The sequence below is a fragment of the Xiphophorus hellerii genome, chromosome 20 (assembly GCF_003331165.1).
Source record: "Xiphophorus hellerii strain 12219 chromosome 20, Xiphophorus_hellerii-4.1, whole genome shotgun sequence".
NCBI lineage: Eukaryota > Metazoa > Chordata > Actinopteri > Cyprinodontiformes > Poeciliidae > Xiphophorus > Xiphophorus hellerii.
Genome location: NC_045691.1, coordinates 4,105,414 through 4,125,745, shown reverse-complemented (window position 1 = coordinate 4,125,745; position 20,332 = coordinate 4,105,414). Strand labels below are relative to the sequence as shown.

The following is a 20,332-nucleotide window of genomic DNA, read 5'->3' as shown; positions in this document are numbered from 1 at the left end:
GATCGCAAGGTTGTAGGTTTGATTCTAGCTTCCTCCTGCCACATGTCGATGTGCCTCTGGGCAAGGCACTTAACCCCAAATTGCCTACCGATGCACAGATCGGTGTTTGGGAGTGCGACTGGGTGAATGTAACTCTAATGTAAAGAGCTTTGAGTGGTCAAAATGACTCGAAAAGCGCTATATAAGTTCAGTCCATTTACCATTTTAAAAGACGAAGTATTTCAGTTAAAATATTAAATAAAATTTTCTTAAAGCACTTTGTATTGCCTTGTTGCTGAAAATGTGCTTTATAAATAAAATTACCTTTACCTTTTAAAAAACACAAAATTACTTAAGGTGATTAAGTAATCACCTTAAGTTAGATTTTGTGTTTTTACAGTGCACAGCAGCACATTTCTATATGAAAATATTGAGCCTAAAATGAGCCATTAAATGATAATTTGTTGCGTTGGACAGACGGTGGAGAAGTGGTTTTTCTGCAGCTCTGGTTTGTTTTCCTCAGACAAACAAACTATGAAGTGGAGTCTGGAGCAGCGCGCGGCAGGCGCCATGTTTACCGTACTGTTCTCCTTTATGGTAAACATGGCCGCTTTACGGTAAATTGCGCCGCTTCACAGTAAACTCTGCCGCTTTACGGTAGACTTGGCTGCTTTACGGTAAACTGCGCCGCTTTGTGCAGAGATGTGACATGGAGCTTTTCACTCTGCACTCAGAATCCATTGTACTTTAACCCCTGTTACACCGGTGCGTCTAAATAAAGGGTGTCCAAGGTGAGGTGAAGTTCAGTTATTGTCAGATTTATTTAATACCTGCAGTTAGATGTTTCTAACATTTATTACTGTAAAATTTCAAGATTATGGCTTACAGTTAATGAAACAAAAAATATCAACTAAAGACTGATTTCTTTAAAAATCCCGTTTTATACAGGGACATAAGAGGCATGCGATAATGTATTATCATCCCTGTGGATTTCATTTTTCCTTCCACTTAACTTTCCAGTAACATATTTCGACAGACGGCTTGTTTAGGCTTAGACAAGCTGTTGAGAATTTCCTCTGCTTATGGAAAGAAAAACATGGCCTGACAACACTTTTCTGCAATAAAAATATTTTTTAATGAACTCCTTATCAAACTAATGGCATATTCTGAGAATCTGAATGTTGAATATTTAAATCAGAATCATAAAAATGCTGTTAAAAATCGAGATGTTTCAGTTTTTGAATTACATCACTGAAATAATATCACATTCCGGTTTTAATTTATTCAGATTCAGTTAAATGGATAAAAATTCTGATCAAATTCAAGCAGCTGCCTTCAAAATAAAAGTATAAAAACAAAAGCATTAGAGGCTTTGAGTTAAGATTTTTTAACACCCGACCAACCATAAATATATTTATTAAAATTTAAACATACATCACTCAGTTTACACCATAAACTGACTTTACAAAAGCAGATTTAAAAATCTGAATTGTACAAAAAGAATTAAAATAATGTTAACATAAAACCTAGATATTGAACTATTAATATATTACAGTGGATAAAACATTTAGCACAACTCATTTATATGAAATATATCTGATTTTATTTATTAACTACCATAAACAAAATACTCTATACAGTAAAACATATTAACAGAAACTTCTGGTTTTTAATTTAACTTTTAATTAAAGGAGGAAACAAAAACACTTTATTAAATTAGAACTGAAAGATATAAAATCTGGTAAAAAGTTTATTGAATAATGATCTAAATTAACCACAAAATAATCATAAGAAGAAAAGTTTTTTAATTAGCACATTAGCCACTATTTAAAATCTTTTTATAAATGCATGATTTGATTTTGTCCTTTTTCTGATTCTGATGCCACATTTCCAAACCTCTGAAGGATTTTTGTGATTTTATTTTTATTTTGCGGTCACAACCAGACGTCTGATTTGTTTGCTGTACGGAAAGCACAGAAAGTTTGAGTTGAATTTATTTTTTAAGTGTTACCAGAGGGTTCACTCTGCTGTGAGGATGCATGTTACTGAGTGAAGCTTCCTTCCTGTAAATACTTTATCCTGTCTGTAACATGATTTCTACGTCTGATTCTGTTCAAGTGAAAATAAAGTTTCTGTTTTTCTGTTTCATTATCCAGACGGTTCCTCTCTGAACTTCAGTTCATTTTCAGTGTCGATCAAAATGGAAAACAGCTCAGAAGAGAAATCATAAAAACAACAGAAGAAACTTTAGTTTTAATCAGAACCAAGAAACAAGGCAAAGCACTGCTTCAGGGGCGGTCCCGCTGTCAGCGGAGCCCCGGGCAGCTTCTGCCCCCCAAAGCCACCCAGCAGGGGGCAGCAACTATATTTTCTATATTTTAGATGTGCTCTATGGAAAAATCTACAATGGTCCAGATTTTATGTGATTAATTTGGATTTTCCTTCCACAGAAAATCCTTGAATGAATGAAAGCGTTGATACAGTCGAAGGTTTGAAGTATAAAACTCGTTTAGCACTCAAATAACCTGATCTCTTTTTTAAGGTTTTGTGACTCTAGTGGCCTTTATTTGAAAGTAGTTCAACAGGAAAGAGGGTAATGAGAGACATGTGGCTAATGTTGCCAGGCCGGGAATCAAACCTGCGACCACCACCACGAGGACGAAGGGCCTCCATAAGTGGGTCGGGCTTTGCCCCTGCGCCACCACAGCGCCCCAACTTTATGTCTTTACCAGGTTTAGGGCACAGCCGTCTTCCCAAGTTCTGATGCCACCCTGGGCAACCGCCCAGACGTCCTACATCAAAATCCAGGTCAGTCCAGATATTCAGATATTCAGGAAGTTGAGGAACCAAACAGGAAGAGGAAGTTAAACCAGACAATGCTGCGGTCCAAACCAAAATAATCAGATTACACAAAAATATGAAAACGGCAGCAACTTTTAAACCATGACACAAAAATTAGAGAAGCATCTGAATGTAATGAAAAAATAGATTAAACATCTCAACTTTTTAAAAAAATATACTTAATAAATTTAAAATGTTTGAAGTTTCTTTGACTCTGCTCCTCATCAGTTTTCAGATGATGATGTCATGATGATGTCACTGTTTCTGTGGCGCTGACTGAATCGTCAGGGAGGTAGAAACCGCAGAGGATTATCTTAAATGTGAAACTGGCGCAGTGACGTTTAAATAAACAGTTTTTATGTTAAACGACGATGTCGAAGTTTTCCTGCAGCTCTGAAGGTAAACGGCAGCCATGTTGGTAGTCTGCAGGTTGATTTCAGTCTGAAAGTCTCACTGCAAAAACAAAATCTACTAAACATTTTTGACTAGTTTATAGAGCAAATATCTAATTAACTTACAGGAAACGTTTCATACAGCAGCTTGTTTTAGGTAAAAAATTAATTAATGCTGATTTTTAAAAACTTCTAGCTCCACTGTCAAGTATGGTGGAGGATCCATGACGCTGCGGGCTGCCGAGGGAACCGGCCAGGTTTATTTTCTCCACTGAATTAAAATGTTTCCCATGAAAATGTTGGAGTTTGATACAAAGCAGCAGAACTAAAACAGTAACAACTTTGCGGTTTTTATTAGAATGTTGGCAGAAATTATTAATCAGCCATGTTTCAAAATCAACAACCAAAAAAAACAAGCAGCAAAGATCTGCTTTTCTAAAGAAATGGAAATTATTCCCAAACTTTTCTGTAAGTCAAAATAATCCAAACCGGGAGTTTACTCTCTGAGACGTCGCTTTAATTCACTCATTTCTCAGCAAGAAGCTCAGAAGAAAGAAATTATAGATATGTACGTTTATCATAACAAGCAGAAAGGTCAAGGGTCAGGGTCAGATCAGGGTCAAGGGTCAGGATCGATATGAATCTGCGCAGATTAAAAAAATTCATAAGCATTTCTAAACCCTAAAGGAGTCTGAGTGAATATTTTATTTTTCATTTTCAGAGAATCCCGCCTGTCACTGGACGATCTGTGGTGGTTCCGGACCGGATCTGGCTTGGTTCTGGACCGGACCCAGTTCTGCGGTGTGAGCAGGAGTAATGGAAGCAGGAACCGGCGCCAAGCGCTACATGAACATGTCATCGTATCCGGGCGGCGGCATGTGGTCGGGGTCAGGCCTGAAAACAGGAAACAGGAACATCAACGTCACTGACTTCAGGAAAACGTAAGGAAATGAAACTCCGTCCGACGCTTCGGATTTCACAGCTTTCACATTCTGGTCAAATTTGTTCTGAAAGTCTGGACCGTTTCTGAAAACATCCACGCAGTTTTAGGTGATAAATTCAAGTTTAAAACTGGAGAACGAGCCGATTGCTGAGACACACCGTGATCTCCAGAGATCGTCAGCTGGTTTTCCTGCTGTACAATGGCTGCTGGAAAACAGTTTTGTTGTGACCAACCAGAAACCAGTTGGGGTAGGGGGTGTGGTCAGAATACATTGGGGGCGCGGTCAGAAACTGCTTATTTAAAGTGACAGTGGCCCTAAAACAACTCAACAGGCAGAAATGATCAGACTGAAATCTGATTATCTAAGAATAATTTAGTGTAAATAACTGACTCAGGTTTCAGTGGATTTATGTGAGTTTTGACTCTTTGTAGTTTATTATTGTCCACAGATAAAGTTTGTGTGGCTGCTGCACATTTTCACTGCAGGGAAAAAGTTTGTGTATATTTACGCAAACTTTGACGCAAAGTTCATTTTCATACAGGCTGATTTGTGCGTAAAATATGGCGCCGCACATTTTTTGTGCGTACGCGGCTTTAGACATGAAGCTCCAGGTTTTGATTAGACCATAGACCGACCCTAACCTGTTCCAGATCAGTTTGTTATGTTGATCAATACGATCTCAATCGGTGCTGATAGACACGAGGTGGTGTGTGTGTGTGTGTGTGTGTGTGTGTGTCTCACCCCGGTCTGTGGCGTCCCACGGGTCCAAACGGGTCGAAGCGGGCCCCCGGAGGAACGGCTCCAGGAGGCAGGATGTCTGGGATCCCGCTGGACGGGTCGAAGCCGGAGCGAGGGAACCCGGACCTCAGAGGGTCCACAATCATCCCCCCCCCACCTACTGACCTGGAATATAGATATAGATATAAATATAGATATAAATATAGATATTATCCACTGAATCATCAGGGTGAAACCAGAGGAGGTTTCATTTCAATACATCAAAAACCAATAAAAGAAATAAAGAAACATCGGTAATAATTTGGTTTTAAATGTAGAAGAAACAAAAAGTCTCAATCTGCTTCATTTTTTGTGTAAACCAGATTCAAGTTTAAACCAGACTAAATGTGAACTCACCCAAATGGATCCAGATCTGCTCCTCCGGCTACGAACGGAGGATTCAGCGGGCCGGGCCTGAAACAAACCAACAGACATTTTGTTTTTTTATTGATGAAATAAAAATGATCAGACATTAATGATTGATCCAGAAAACCTTTAAGATCCCTTTAAATGCAACAGGAAGTGACCCGTTACCTTTTCATGCTATAAAGTGAATTTAAACGGATTCTGGTCTCAGACGTTTTGGATCGGCTCTGAAACTTTTTCTAACCAATTTAAAACCGAAATGTTTCAAAAATAAAAACAATCAAATATTTGTAACGTTTTTGATTAATGTGAGGATCTTCTCTTCATCGCTTCGTTTTTCCGTCTCAAACTCTCTCTGTTCACTTTCTATCCATCCGTCTCTGCTCCGTCTTCCTCATCTTCCTCATCCTCTCTGTCCCCTGGGGGCCACTGTGGCGATGAAGGGCCGCCGTCTCATGTGACCGGGTTAAAGGTCGGAGGAGGGAACGAATCCGTCCTCCAGTTTGATTTTCAATTCCAGAAAAAAAAACTTCTCCATCTTTAAATAAAATAATTCTGACCTGCTGCTGCAATCATCTTCTACACAAATCAAACAACAAACTGACTTTCTCCCACTGAATTGAACCTTCAGATACAGAACCGGGAATGGACCCAGATAAATGTGATCTCTGGTGTTTCAGAAACAGAAACATAAATCATTATTCTGGGTTCAGACGTTTGGGTCGGATTAAACGTTTCAGGCCTTCAGCTGTTTATTTCTAACTGGCTGCTGATTGTCGAACCTCCAGAGTTTCTGCTCGTTTCAGTCAAATTTAAGACGTTTTAAGACTTTTTAATGCCGGCTTGAGGGAAACACTAACTGTTAACTAACACCAACACTGTGTTAGCGGCTAGTTAGCGGTAGCCTCAACCGCCTCCAGTCACAGAACGAATGAAGACTCAAACTTTCACCTGACAGAAAAGTCTAAAAAAAACCAAAACATTCAATATTTCTGTCAAAATGTTAAATCTGTGATTAACAAACTTCCAGTCTGTAAATGAAATGAAGACGTTTTAACTTCAGACACGAGTTCTACCGATCACCGACCGACTGCTGCGATAAAAACCGGGTTCTGGTTCTGCTGCTGGTTTCCTGCTATTAAAGGAGAGTTTTCCTCTCCACTGTCACCACATGCATGCTCAGTACGAAGGAGTGTGTAATAACTTAATACCAGAGATTTTCCAGCTGTCGCCCCCTGCTGGTCAGGAGGAGAGGATCGATATTCTGTTCAGTTTCCTTAGGAACTATTTAAACTAATTTGAATAATTAATTGAGTTTAATGATTTGATGGATAACTTGCATAAATTGTATAATAGATTTAAATTATTTTTAGTCGTAAAGTTCCTCCAGTTGATATCTGGGGTGAATTTCTCGCTTTAGAAATAAACTGAGCCGAATTGAAATGAACAAACTTTAAAACCCAAAGATTCATTTTTACCTTCAGTCCAGGTAAATATAATCTGTTTACATAAAATGAAACTTATTTTTATAATTCACATTTAAGGAAATGTGTTTAGACTTTAAAAAAAATACACTGCCTGGCCAAAAAAAAAGTCGCCACCAAAAAATGGTCACACTCTCTAATATTTTGTTGGACCGCCTTTAGCTTTGATTACAGCCCACATTCGCTGTGGCATTGTTTCAATAAGCTTCTGCAGTGTCACAAGATTTATTTCCATCCAGTGTTGCATTAATCTTTCACCAAGATCTTGTATTGATGATGGGAGAGTCTGACCACTGCGCAAAGCCTTCTCCAGCACATCCCAAAGATTCTCAATGGGGTTAAGGTCTGGACTCTGTGGTGGCCAATCCATGTGTGAAAAAGATGTCTCATTCTCCCTGAACCACTCTTTCACAATGTGAGCCCCATGAATCCTGACATTGTCATCTTGGAATATGCCCGTTCCATTTGGGAAGACAAAATCCATTGATGGAATAACCTGGTCATTCAGTATATTCAGGTAGTCAGTTGACCTCATTCTTTGGGCACACAATGTTGCTGAACCTAGACCTGACCAACTGCAGCAACCCCAGATCATAGCACTGCCCCCACAGGCTTGTACAGTAGGCACTAGGCATGATGGGTGCATCACTTCACCTGCCTCTCTTCTTACCTGATGCGCCCATCACTCTGGAACAGGGTAAATCTGGACTCATCAGACCACATGACCCTCTTCCATTCCTCCAGAGTCCAATCTTTATGCTCCCTAGCAAACTGAAGCCTTTTTTTCTGGTTAGCCTTACTGATTAGAGGTTTTCTTACGGCTACACAGCTGTTCAATCCCAACCCCTTGAGTTCCCTTCGCATTGTGCGTGTGGAAATGCTTTTGCGTTCACAATTAAACATACTCCTGAGTTCTGCTGTTGTTTTTCTTCGATTTGATTTGACCAAATGTTTAAGTAATCGCCGATCACGATCATTCAGGATTTTTTCCGACCACATTTCTTCCTGGAAGACGATGGTTCCCCACCATCCTTCCAGTTTTTAATGATGCGTTGGACAGTTCTTAACCCAATTCTAGTAGTTTCTGCAATCTCCTTAGATGTTTTCTCTGCTTGATGCATGCCAATGATTTGACCCTTCTTAAACAGACTAACGTCTTTTCCACGACCACAGGATGTGCCTTTTGCCATGGTTGTTTAAGAAATGAGGAGTTACTCACTGCATCAGCTGGGGTTAAATAACTTGTTGCCAGCTGAAAGATAATCGCCTATGCAGCACTTATCCAATAGGAGGCTTGTACCTATTTGCTTAGTTAAATCCAGGTGGCGACTTTTTTTTTGGCCAGGCAGTGTATTTAGTTTTGTTTTTAGCTTTTATACATTTTCATCAAATAAGACATAAAATGTGTTTAGCACAATAACTTAAAAATGAAAAATGTTTGCAACCTATTGAAAAAAGAACAAAATAATATTCTCGTGGTTTTGTTAGTGATTCTTAGTGAAAATTTCCTTCTGGTCATTCTGACGTTTTCTATCTACTTTAGAAGCTGATGATGAATTTACAGATGAACTTATTGCTCTGATGTGTTTTGAGTTATCAGAGGAATAATCTTCATATTCTGAAACTAAAACCACATTTAATAGAAAAATAATGTCACAAGAGAAATGGAAACGTTGGTTTATTAAATATTTGATGTGTGTTGGATAATATTCTACTTGTCTATTTCAGAGCGTAATTAAACACATAAAACCAATTAGTGAAGACAGTTTATTAGAGCGAGGCGGTTTCCTGGACGCCGCTGCTTACTGACCAGTGAGGCTGTGGCCCGTGGCGGGGGTGTCTGCAGGGCAGCCGCAGGGGGTCGCCGTCTTCCTCCCGCCTCCTCTGAGACGACTCGCCCTCCTCCCGTCTGCTGCGCTCCGGCGCTTTCTCTGGGCGGGGCAGCAGCTGAGACTTCACCTTCTCAGACAAATCGTCTGCGTCTCTGAATACGCTGTGGCACAGAGAGGCTCCGTCACCAACCGGAACAACGTTGTGTTTACGTCATTATCTGTGCTGCTGGTTATTGTTAGCAGAATGTGTTATTTTAATATGTAGAAATGATTCAAACCACTAAGTGTGTATGCAGGAGGTTTTCTGTTCTCAGGTGAGACAAACAAATCTGGTACAAACCAACCTGTCAAAGGTGTGCAGCTGATCAGCGTTGACGTGGTCGCTGATGTTCACCATCAGGTCTGAAACCTGGTTAGTGCCGGAGTTCTGCAAAACAACAGCAGCTTTTAATCAGACGTTCTGCCCACCAATCCCATATTTAAACCCAAAAGAGACGATATTGTGAAGTAAAACATCCTGATGAGAACGCTGCACGGTGGCGCAGTTGGTAGCACTGAAGGTCCTGGTTCGATTCCCGGCCCACAATCCAAAAACATGAATGTTAGGTTAATTGGCCTGTCTAAATTCTCCTTAAGTGTGTGTGTGTGTGTGTGTGTGGTTGTTTCTCCTGTCTGTCTCTGTGTTGCCCTGCGACAGACTGGCGACCTGTCCAGGTGACCCCGCCTCTCAAAAGGCCCTCCTGACCCCACCAGGGACCAGAATGTAAGAAAATGGATGGAACATCCTGATGACATCATCAGCTCTGCTAATCCACCTCATCTGCTGCTGCTGCTCCTTCAGTCTCTGCCTGGCCGGCCGGAGCGTTGGACGAATGCTCCATGAAGCCTCCTTTTCAACTCCTTTGGGATTTGGGGGTCAAAGTTCAAGCCTTATGCTCAAAATGTTTAACCAAAGTCATGGATTAAAAGGCGACCAAATACAAAGGGAACTTGCTATTATAAATAATTACAGTGGTAATATAAATAATTGGTTATTTCAATTGAGCTAAATGTGAAGGTTTCACATGATTTAAACACTGAAGAAGAAAACAGCGCAGAGTCTCTCCTGTACATATCCGGCTCCCTGTGTGATTATTAGCATCAACCCACTGCATCAGCTACTTTCATTTTAACTGCAGAGAGAAGCCGGTCCTGTTTTCTGAGTTACCATTAAGTTGAAGATGAGCGTGGAGTCCACAGCGATGGCCTTCAGCACCATCACGGTGTCTGTGTCGCTGGTTCTGTAGCGCAGGCTGTACAGCTCCTTGTTGCTGCTCCAGTCAGCAGGAAGCAGCTCTGACTTTTTATCACGGCTGCTAGGCTACAATACAACAGAGAAAAAGAAAAAGAAGAGACTCAGTCAAAATAATTACCATATTAGAGTGTCTATCATCACGCAGTTGCGTTAGCCTCCCAAAGATGACTAGACATTTTTCACAACTCCAAAGTTTTCCCCTGGAAGTCTGAATAAAACAGACTGATTTATGCTAAGCTAACACACGTCTGGCATTTTGCTCTGAAATGATTAACACCCGGATAACAATGAGCATTAAAAAGCTAATCTGAAGACTTTAGCTAAGCTTGTACATAACTCCATTAAAATATCAAACTGTTTGATTTCTCCCTGAATGTCACACATCCGTCTCATCTTAAAGAATAGATCACATATAGCCTTTCTACTGCTTCCCAACTTCTCTTAAATTCGGAAACAAAATTAATCAATTTAATTATTTATTAATGAAGTTAATCAAGTTGGAAACCTTCAGTCATGTTTAACTGCCCAAACATTGACAGAGCTCGGCGCTAATCGAACCTCTGCAGATCAACGGCTAATCAAATTCAAACCATTTTCCTGTTCTTTCACCTCGTCTCCAGATCCGATGCACCGGTAGCCATTCTTTATCATTTCCCAGTGAACGAAGCACACGACGGCGTCCTGCGGACACTCGATTTTATCTGCGACACAGGTGTACAGCGCCTCTAAACCAGCCATTTTTCTCCCAACAGCCGATACCAGCTCCGCATCTAAACCGGAGAAAGGAAAACGAAAGTCTTCACTGAAGTCTCATAGCAACCACAGCTACTTCCTGTCAGGGAATTTCAAAGTAAAAGCACAAGAACGTCGTCAAATCGAGTTGGTCACATTAGAAACTAATTTCAGAAGTGATACAATAAAATTATTTCGGAAAATTACTGAACCTTATACGGCTGTTAAATTGCATTTGAGCCCGAAAATATTTCGACAGAGGTTAATGGTTGTGTAAGTCTGGGATGAGAAAGAGGCTGTTTATTTGTGCAACAAAAAATAATTGAATTGTATATATAACTTTATATAGTTATAATAAGACGCTCGATATACAGCGGGAGGTTCTGAGTGAGTTTGGATCAAAAATAGTGACCCTAAAGCCAGTAGTGAAAGTTTTACCATATATTCAATCATTGCTGTATTGCAGAAACAGTTTCCAACCCTAGTTTCTTTTATTTTCTCCAGAGAGAAATCTCTGGGGAAAAAGTTGCTGCTTTATTTTTTTCTAACTTTACGGAAAAGTTCGTTTTGTTTTGATGCAACACATATAGTTTCCGGAACAGAACCAATATAAGAAATATCGTTCCGTTATAAAGTATTATTTTATATATTGTCTTTTTTGTATGGTTACATTAAACGAAACATTTTTATTAAATGGATAAATAATTATATTTATGTTTGTTTAAGAAATAATTCGTTTCTGAAATAAATACAAAAATAAAATGCTAATTTAAATGTAATTCTGTCAAAATTATTAGTATTGACAGTATTAACAATATTGTTATTAATACTGTTTTCACACGGAACAATCTATTAGCAGGGACTTAATTTATGCTTTTAAAAATTTAAATTATTATTGATGCGTTTCTTTTTTGTTTGAACAAATATCTGAGTTTCTGTGTGTCAGCGATTCAACAACCAGCAGAATCAGAATAATGAAGGACCGAGCCGAACCTGGCAACTGCTTACATTTAAATTAACTCATCTCATATTTACTTTTCAGATTTATTCAGTTCAATTCAAAACTACTTTATGGATCCCAAAGGGAAATTAAATGTGGTTGTTGTAACAAATTTTATGAGTGACATCCCATGTTTGAAAGAGTTGCATTAGATGCTCTCGTATGCCAAACTTTAAGTTTATGGAGATTTTCGTAAATCTCCATAAATCTGGGAGTTTCTCCGTATTCCGGCGATGTTTTCCACGAGGTAAGAAGTCAAATCTGGCTCTTGATGCACATGTTGGTTAAAAATCATTTTAAAGTACACGTTTGGATATTAGATATGGATATTAATGTGAACATGTTTGATTTTGTACTGTTTTTGCCTCAGTTTTCAAACTTAAAGAGCTTCAGTATTTGAGATGTTCCTCACAGAGAAAAACAGAGTTTCCTTGTTTTATATTCCAGCTGAGATGAATTTTATCATTAAGCATTTATTCCACCTGACATCCCATGCTTGATCTTTTTCTTTCCTGCAGACTCCTCTCATCATTTACCTCTTTCACTTTCTGGTGGATGTTCATTCATTCAATCAATCAATCAATCAATCAAATTTTATTTGTATAGCACATTTCAGCAGCAAGGCATCTCAAAGTGCTTTACATCATATCAAACACAGAAACACAATGCAACATAGAATCAACAATCAAAATCAACAATATCAATAATATTGATGGAACTTGACATTAAGTCAAGTTCCATCAACTTGACTTAATGTCATCCATAGAAGGTTTACCTGTTACACTCCTACTGTGTTATATGGAACAAAATACCTATTGCTATTTTTATTCCCACTCACGCTCACAATCACACAGTTTAAAACGATGTAAACAGCCTTTCAACGGGCTTCCGGCACCAGGCTCTGTACACCTCTTTCACGGAATTTTGCTCTGGGACTCCGTCGTCCCTCACGGATTTTTGTGCAATTGCAACATAGAATCAACAATCAAAACACGACATTAAGTCAGGTTCCATCATTAAATTTGTAATTGATTACATTTCAAATACAATCCTAAACAGGTGGGTTTTTAGTCGAGATTTAAAAGAAGTCAGTGTTTCAGCTGTTTTACAGTTTTCTGGAAGTTTGTTCCAAACTTGTGGTGCATAGATGCTGAAAGCTGCTTCTCCTCGTTTGGTTCTGGTTCTGGGGATGCAGAGCAGACCAGAACCGGAAGACCTGAGAGATCTGGAAGGTTCATACAACAACAGCAGATCTTTAATGTATTGTGGTGCTAAGCCGTTCAGTGATTTATAAACTAACAACAGTATTTTAAAGTCTATTCTTTGAGCTACAGGGAGCCAGAGTAGGGACTTTAAAACTGGTGTTATGTGCTCTATCTTCCTGGTTTTAGTGAGAACGCCAGCAGCAGCATTCTGGATCAGCTGCAGCTGTTTGATTGATTTGTTGGACAGACCTGTGAAGACGCTGTTGCAATAATCGGGTCGGGAAGTCAGAGGCAGGTGGCTTAAATGAAGTGAGGTCTGCTACATGAGCGCTAAGGAGAGACGCCCCGAGGAGAACCTGTTGATTCATTCCATCTGTAAATTTAAGAAACTCCGGTCCAGAAGACATTTCTTCATATGTATCTTGTGAATCCTGTGAATGAGTGGGTGAACAGAGAGGGAGGAGGGAAGGAGGAAGGGAACCAGTCGCTCTGTCTGCAGTCGATGTATCAGCTTGTTTTGGAACGGGTTGCTCCTGATACGCAGAGGGTTCCATCCTAGTCAGAACTCCTTGAGCCTGTTCTTCTGAAGCGATGATCACGTTGCTGTCCTTGTTGACAAAATGAAAAAGATCTGCAGTGAGTAGCTTTATCCCATGTTTATTAAGACTGCATCCGCCTCATCCAAAAAGGCTGCCAATAGATCCACCGACATGTTTTGCCCTCTCTGCCTGCCTGTGTCCCTCCTCAGCACCAGTACGTCCCGGTGAACCCGCGGTGCGGAGCTCCCAGCTCTGATGTTGATGTTCCAGTAGAACCACAGATCCCGACCTCGACACGTCTGGGATGAATTAGAGCAGGTTCTGCAGCCAAGCCGTCTCATCCAGCATCAGAGTCTGACCTCACAGATGTTCTTCTAGAAGAATTGTCAAAAGCTCCTGTACACAGGCTCCATAACAGAGAACACGTTTTCTCAGGAGAAGATAAATTTAACGTCACCATGAAGGTTTTCTGGGTCCGAGGATAATATGCAAACAAATTAAAATGTTTTGTTTAATTGTATCTTGACTTGAGGTGGAGTTTTTTTATTTAAATAAGAACAGAGTTACAGTGCAGCGCCCTCTGATGGCTGAGTTTGGCATGAAGTTCATCCCAGCCCTTCCAGACTGCTGTGGATAGAAACACAGTTCTCTGTGTCTCCACCAGAGGGCGCTGTGGGACATGTTGTCCTCTGGTCCAGCTCCATGTTCCTGTTTTTTTTTCAGCCTCTCGGTTCCTGACCTGACGCCCAACATCGGCCTCTTCTGGTATTTCTTCGCTGAGATGTTTGAGCATTTCCGCCTCTTCTTCCTCTGCGTCTTCCAGATCAACGTCTTCTTCTACACCGTCCCTCTGTGCATCAAACTGAAGTCAGTCCTCCCGTCTCATTAACCTCTGACCTTTCCCTGCGCCCCCTAACCTCTGTGTGCGTCGGCCTGCAGGGACCAGCCGGTGTTCCTGATGTTCATGCAGCTTGCGGTGATCTCCATCTTTAAGTCTTACCCCACAGTGGGCGACACGGCGCTCTACCTGGCCTTCCTCCCCGTCTGGAGCCACCTGCACAGATGTGAGTGTTTACTGCACACCTGGGTCAGGTCGGGGTCAACGGGGTCAGCGGGTCGGCCAGCTGATGCACAAAAGAATTAAAAACAACGGTGGGGGAATTTCCCTTTAAAATAAGATAAGAGAGTTAAAATCTGTTATAATTTAAGATGCAGTACAAACTTTTGCTTTTGATTGAATTTACTAGTAAAAGGAACCAACAAACATCCAGTGAATTTAAAGGAAGTCATATTTCTGTTAAGTCATATTTGATATAAATAACACTTTGATAACAACTGAAGGTAACATGGCGACCCAACATACTTGGAAACGGTTCCGTCCCTTTAAATGTCGTTCAGGATGAAGTGGATCAATGAAGAATCTGTAGAATGTATCAGTTGGTTTTATTTGATGAATCAGTTAAGCGTCAGAATAATCAATCACTAAAATCAATAACATTAGTGGAGATTCCTTCCATGTGTAGACCTCACTAGTGGTTTATTGATTTATTGGTGGTTTATCAGTAATTTATTGGTAGTTTATTGATTTATTGGTGGTTTATCAATAATTTATTGGTGGTTTATTGGTTTATTGGTGGTTCATCAATAATTTATTGGTGGTTTATTGATTTATTGGTGGTTTATCAATAATTTATCTGTGGTTAATTGATTTATCGGTGGTTTATTGATTTATTGGTGGTTTATCAATAATTTATTGGTGGTTTATTGATTTATTGGTGGTTAATCAATAATTTATTGGTGGTTTTTTGATTTATTGGTGGTTTATCAATAATTTATTGGTGGTTTATTGGTGGTTCATCAATAATTTATTGGTGGTTTTTTGATTTATTGGTGGTTTATCAATAATTTATTGGTGGTTTATTGATTTATTGGTCATACTGAGCCGCCTGCCTGCCTGTCCAGTCCTCAGGAACATCTTCCTGGTTTCCTGCGTTCTGCTCGCCTGCTCTGCTCTCTTCCCGGTTCTCTGGCATCTCTGGATCTACGCCGGAAGCGCCAACTCCAACTTCTACTACGCCATCACGCTGCTCTTCAACGTGGCGCAGGTAAAGCAGCGAGGGCGGAACCGGAAACAGGCCAAAATCACCGCGTCGCTGCACCCGACCCTCAGGCGGATCTCTGGAAACCCAGGAAACAACCTGCTAGTTATATGACGATAAAAAAATAAAACTTTCTGTTAGTTTCTGCTGAAAATGTGTTTTTGCTTCCGGTCCAGATCCTGCTGGTGTCGGATTATTTCTACGCCTTCCTGAGGAGGGAGCACCACCTGACGGCCGGGCTCTACCTGAAGAAGAAGGACGGCTCCGAGGCGACGCTGGTGCTGAAATGAAGCGCACCCTGCGGCTGCTGCAGAGCAACGAGCTGATTGATCCTGATCAAATCTGATCAAACCTGATCAAATCTGATCAAACCTGATCAAACCTGATCAAACTTCCTCAGACTGGAATGAGGAGGAATAAAAACGCTGATGGTGCAGAACTCGGAGCGACTCGCCGCCGTTTCCGATGAACAAACTCTGAACTGTTCAGGAGGGAAAGTTTCATCTGAGAATATTTTATTCAGAACTTTTTCTGTTTAAACATAAAATGTAGGAAAAGTGTGAATGTCCAGAGGAATGGCTCAGCATCACTTGGTTTTGTCTATTTTACTTGGTGAATTTTAATTTCTTTGTGTTGTGAGCAGAATGCCAGGATTATATAAAGTTCTAAAGGTTTCAGTTATTGATTGGATCTTTTCTGGGATGAAAACAACAAAACTTCATTTTTTGTTTTGCAGATTATGGATCAAGATAAAATTGTCCAAGCTGCCAAAACACAACATTTATTTGTGTATTTTTTTCCCTTTCTTATAAAAAATATCTTATAACACTTAAAATAATACGAAGCTAAATTAAAGTAACTTTTCAGCAAAATGTAGGAGCATTTTTTAAATTAAATAATTATTTGATTTGCATTAAACTTTCTGTTTCCACTGCAGATTATTAAACTTATAACATGGAAAAATGTCTTATTAGTCAGATAATCTGCAGGTGAAGCGATTATTTATTTAAAACAAGTTTTTTATCTGTTGCTCAGAAGTTTTTGGTATTTTTTATTTCAGGTTTTCTCAGATATTTGCAGGTTTGGTTTCACACATTAAAGGCTCAAATGTTGAATGTTTCTGTGACACTTTGCTGCTTTAATTTGACATTTAAAAAACGTTTAAATTTCAAAACATTTAAACTTTATTTTTCTTCTAAATCTTGAACATTTTGATCAGGAACTTTATGCTGTCGAGTTTCTTCTGTTTTTTTTATTAATGGCTGAAATTCTCCATAAAGTTTTTATGAACTTATAACCAGTTCTTAGCATTTAAACATTTAACCCTCCATATGCATGACGAGCCTAATTATGAATTCCCTCTTATTGTTTTGTCTTTCATAAATACATAAATATGAAATGCTAATCTGTAAATTCCCATCCACACTGTTGTTAGCTTAGCTTAGCTTAGCATGAAGACCAGAGTTTGGAGGATATGTTGGTATTAATTAAAATGGTTTTTTGCTCCATGCAGCCAAAAGTTTTTATGTTCAAACTGATCTGAACATTTTGCTGTAAACTTCTGATTTTCCTCCAGAAAAGAAAAAAAACTAAATATTTTCCCCCAGAAATATTTGTTTTCTGTCAAACTGCTGATTCTGTTTCACCGTTTAGTTCAGCTGGTAGAAAGTTTTTCATGTTCGCCAACAGGAAATGATTTGTTACGGTTATTATTCTGTCTCAGTTTTAATCATGTTCACCAATCAGTATTTTGTTTAAAAATGTAAAGGTTGATTTAATTTTACTGAAACAACTTTTAGGAAATATTTTCTTCACATCTTCATGTTGATGCAAAAATGCAACAGTTTGGTTTTTATATTTTCATCTGAATTTAATCTGATTTTTATTTAAATGTTTAGTTTTTCTGGGCAGAAAGTCGTTCTGAGGTTTTTATAAAGGAAAAAATCTTATTTTTATTTGCTGCACTGAAACTTTACAAAAAGCTTATTTTATTCCTGCAGTTTGTTCTAATATTTAGTTTATTGAAACATTTAAAATCATTTTACGGTGTAATTAAAACCTGAGGTTTTGCTTTTGCTGGTTTTTCTGCTGAAACAGATTTCAGTTTCTCCATAAACATTTATTTTATTATTGCACTAATTAAGAAAAACATTTTTCTTTGTACTTGCACTGAATGTTTTAGTTGTGAGACACAAAAAGACGGATCTAAAAACTAAATATTGATGAATGGTGATTCAGATCCGTTTCCAGTTTCTGCATCCAGAAATCGAATCTGAATGAAACAAATTATGTTTTTATAATAAAATAAAATATTGATTCTGACCTGAGCTTTAAACTAATTCTGATAAATATCAGCAGGGAGAGGAATGTTTCATTTGCACATCTCTGGATTCTTTGGAATCTGTAAACATCCGTTTGTTAATATATAACATCAGTTCCTAGCTGTTCTTTAAAGCTGGGTTTTGACTAGGCCAGTTTGACATGGATATGCATTAATCTGGCTGTATGTTCAGGATGTCTTGGATTCAGCTAGAGAAGAGCCTCCCCACAGCATGATGCTGCCACCACCCTTTTACATGTAAGTTATCTTTAAACTGTGGTTTGTGACATATGTTTGAAGTTTAAATAATTTTTCTCATATAGTCGCTTTACAAACATTCAAAATGCAAACAGGAGGAAAGAGAATTGCTTTGGTGTGCCACAGCGCCCTCTGCTGACAGGCCGGGTTCTGATCTGCTGCTTCTTATTTGTCCGTTTAACGATGTTCAAACATCAACACCAAGTTAACAGATTGATTTTCATCTGGTTTTCAGCATCAAATAAGAAATAACCAGGTTTTCACTGAGGATATTTAAAGTTCACTTTTGTGTTTTTGTAAACTGACGTTTGTTGTGACAAAAAACCATTTCAGATAAAAAACCATTTGAAAACTAACTTTACAAATGGTTTGGAAGTTGTGGTCTGAATCAGCAACTGATGATGGTTGGATGGTTTTTAATTCAGTTTTACGCCAAGCAAGGAGCTCAAGGTGGAGCTGCAGCTTCAGCCACAAATCACTTCAGTTTGACAGAGACGCAGGAAGAGGAGGAGGGGAAAACTCCCAGATCACAAACCAGATCCCAGATCCCAGAGATACCAAAACTTTGGAGATCTGCTGATTCCAAATCCTCCACTTGGGGCATTTTTCAGAGATCAGAGACGTGAGGTGACCTCATGAAAACCACAGAGCCTGTTCTTCTGCGCTGCAGCCACAGCCTCTGCAGAGAACACCTGCAGGTCTCGGGTCCAGAAGACGAGAATGGAGACTTCCAATTTGTAATGGGGCAGAATATCATCTCCCCAGTAACCTGGTGTTAAAGAGACGACAGCTGAAGCTCTGGCCCTCAGTCGTTCTGTCGTCTGCCGAGACGCCAAGCAGCACAAAAACCACCGAGTCGTTCCGGTTAACGCAACAGCTCAGCGCTGCTGCTGTAGTAAAACTATTACATTTTAAAGGACAAAAGTCCAAATAAATCCTAAAGATCTGCAGAGCAGATGCTGTTGGAGCAGCAGAGCGTTCAGCCGGGATTTAAATGTTTATTCTGAATCCAGGAATCATGAGCAGAAGTTACATTTACAGAGTAGAGATGATTTCTGTCCATATTCACAAAGCGGGCGGCTCCACTGGAGGACGGCTGCAGCTGGACCGGTACCAGGTACCTGCTTTAAGTTCTGCTCAGAGCTCCAGGATGATCAGTCTGGATGAATCTAAACGCTAATAAACCAGCAGATCAATCTGATCTCTGATCAATGGCTCCATGTTCTCCATCAGAGCCAAAGCTCCTCAGGTAGCAGCTCACCTTGATGCAGCTACTGATATACCTGTGATTGTCTCCACACCTGATCACCTTCAATAATCAAACTGTTTGATCAGCCCTGGTTTCTCTTTAGTGAGAATAAATAGATGCATTCAGACGATGCGTTTCATCTTTATGAGACTCAAACTGAGCAACATGATTATTTACATTGGACTGAGGTTTTCACATCCTTTATTTCTATTTTCTTTATTTTGTGTTGGGTTAATGTCTGAGGATAAATTGGTTCAGTTTCATCGTTTAAACACTAAAATATTGAAATCATAAAATCATGGGGTTTGATGCTTCCTGGTCTAAATAACTGAATCAGGTTTCAGTGGATTTATGTGAGTTTTGACTCTTTGTAGTTTATTATTGTCCACAGATAAAGTTTGTGTGGCTGCTGCACATTTTTACTGCAGGGAAAAAGTTTGTGTATATTTACGCAAACTTTGACGCAAAGTTCGTTTTCATACAGGCTGATTTGTGCGTAAAATATGGCGCCGCACATTTTTTGTGCGTACGCGGCTTTAGACATGAGACTCCAGGTTTTGATTAGACCGCAGACTGACCTTAACCTGTTCCAGATCAGTTTGTTATGTTGATCAATATGATCTCAATCGGTGCTGATAGACACGAGGTGGTGTGTGTGTCTCACCCCAGTCCATGTCGTCTCAAGGGTCCAATCAGGTCGAAATGGCCCTCTGGAGGAATGGCTCCAGGAGGCAGGATGTCTGGGATGTCAAAGCGAGGGAACCCGAACATGACAGGGTCCACGATCATCTCCTCCCAAAACGCTAACCTGGAATATAGATATACTGTAGATATAAACACAGATACATTTGGGTCGGATTAAACGTTTCAGGCCTTCTGGGTTCAGCTGTTTATTTCTAACTGGCTGCTGATTGTCGAACCTCCAGATTTTCTGCTCGTTTCAGTCAAATTTAAGACGTTTTAAGACTTTAATGCCGCCTTGAGGGAAACACTAACCGTAGAGTTAGTGTTACTGTAGAGC

General features: G+C 39.5%; 2 protein-coding genes across 2 annotated transcripts; one reads left to right on the top strand and one right to left on the bottom strand.

Moving 5' to 3' along the window:
• Window positions 1-1,911: 1,911 nt before the first annotated feature.
• LOC116709920 (proteasome inhibitor PI31 subunit) lies at window positions 1,912-20,098 on the bottom strand. Its single transcript, XM_032548641.1, has 8 exons — window positions 19,976-20,098; window positions 10,519-10,679; window positions 9,823-9,975; window positions 8,960-9,042; window positions 8,594-8,776; window positions 5,291-5,347; window positions 4,898-5,059; window positions 1,912-4,106 (listed from the first exon to the last, which is right to left on the bottom strand). The coding sequence occupies exons 1-8, from the start codon at window positions 19,983-19,985 to the stop codon at window positions 4,055-4,057; spliced, it is 861 nt and encodes a 286-aa protein (XP_032404532.1). The 5' UTR covers window positions 19,986-20,098; the 3' UTR covers window positions 1,912-4,054.
• On the top strand, window positions 13,231-17,806 carry LOC116709923 (phosphatidylinositol glycan anchor biosynthesis class U protein-like). Its single transcript, XM_032548645.1, has 4 exons — window positions 13,231-14,252; window positions 14,325-14,449; window positions 15,348-15,490; window positions 15,661-17,806. Exons 1-4 carry the CDS (start codon window positions 14,065-14,067, stop codon window positions 15,772-15,774), a joined length of 570 nt encoding a protein of 189 aa, XP_032404536.1. The 5' UTR covers window positions 13,231-14,064; the 3' UTR covers window positions 15,775-17,806.
• Window positions 20,099-20,332: the final 234 nt, after the last annotated feature.

What these genes read in the sequence shown, in the direction of transcription:
- LOC116709923 (XM_032548645.1), top strand. Translation starts at nt 14,065, where the DNA reads ATGTTGTCCTCTGGTCCAGCTCCATGTTCCTGTTTTTTTTTCAGCCTC. An exon ending in CTGGAGCCACCTGCACAGAT is followed by an intron (nt 14,450 to 15,347) that starts GTGAGTGTTTAC and finishes CTGCCTGTCCAG; the next exon opens with TCCTCAGGAACATCTTCCTG. An exon ending in TGCTCTTCAACGTGGCGCAG is followed by an intron (nt 15,491 to 15,660) that starts GTAAAGCAGCGA and finishes CTTCCGGTCCAG; the next exon opens with ATCCTGCTGGTGTCGGATTA.
- LOC116709920 (XM_032548641.1), bottom strand. An exon ending in GCATCGGATCTGGAGACGAG is followed by an intron (nt 9,976 to 10,518) that starts GTGAAAGAACAG and finishes GTTGTATTGTAG; the next exon opens with CCTAGCAGCCGTGATAAAAA. An exon ending in CAGCTGCACACCTTTGACAG is followed by an intron (nt 8,777 to 8,959) that starts GTTGGTTTGTAC and finishes TCTGTGCCACAG; the next exon opens with CGTATTCAGAGACGCAGACG.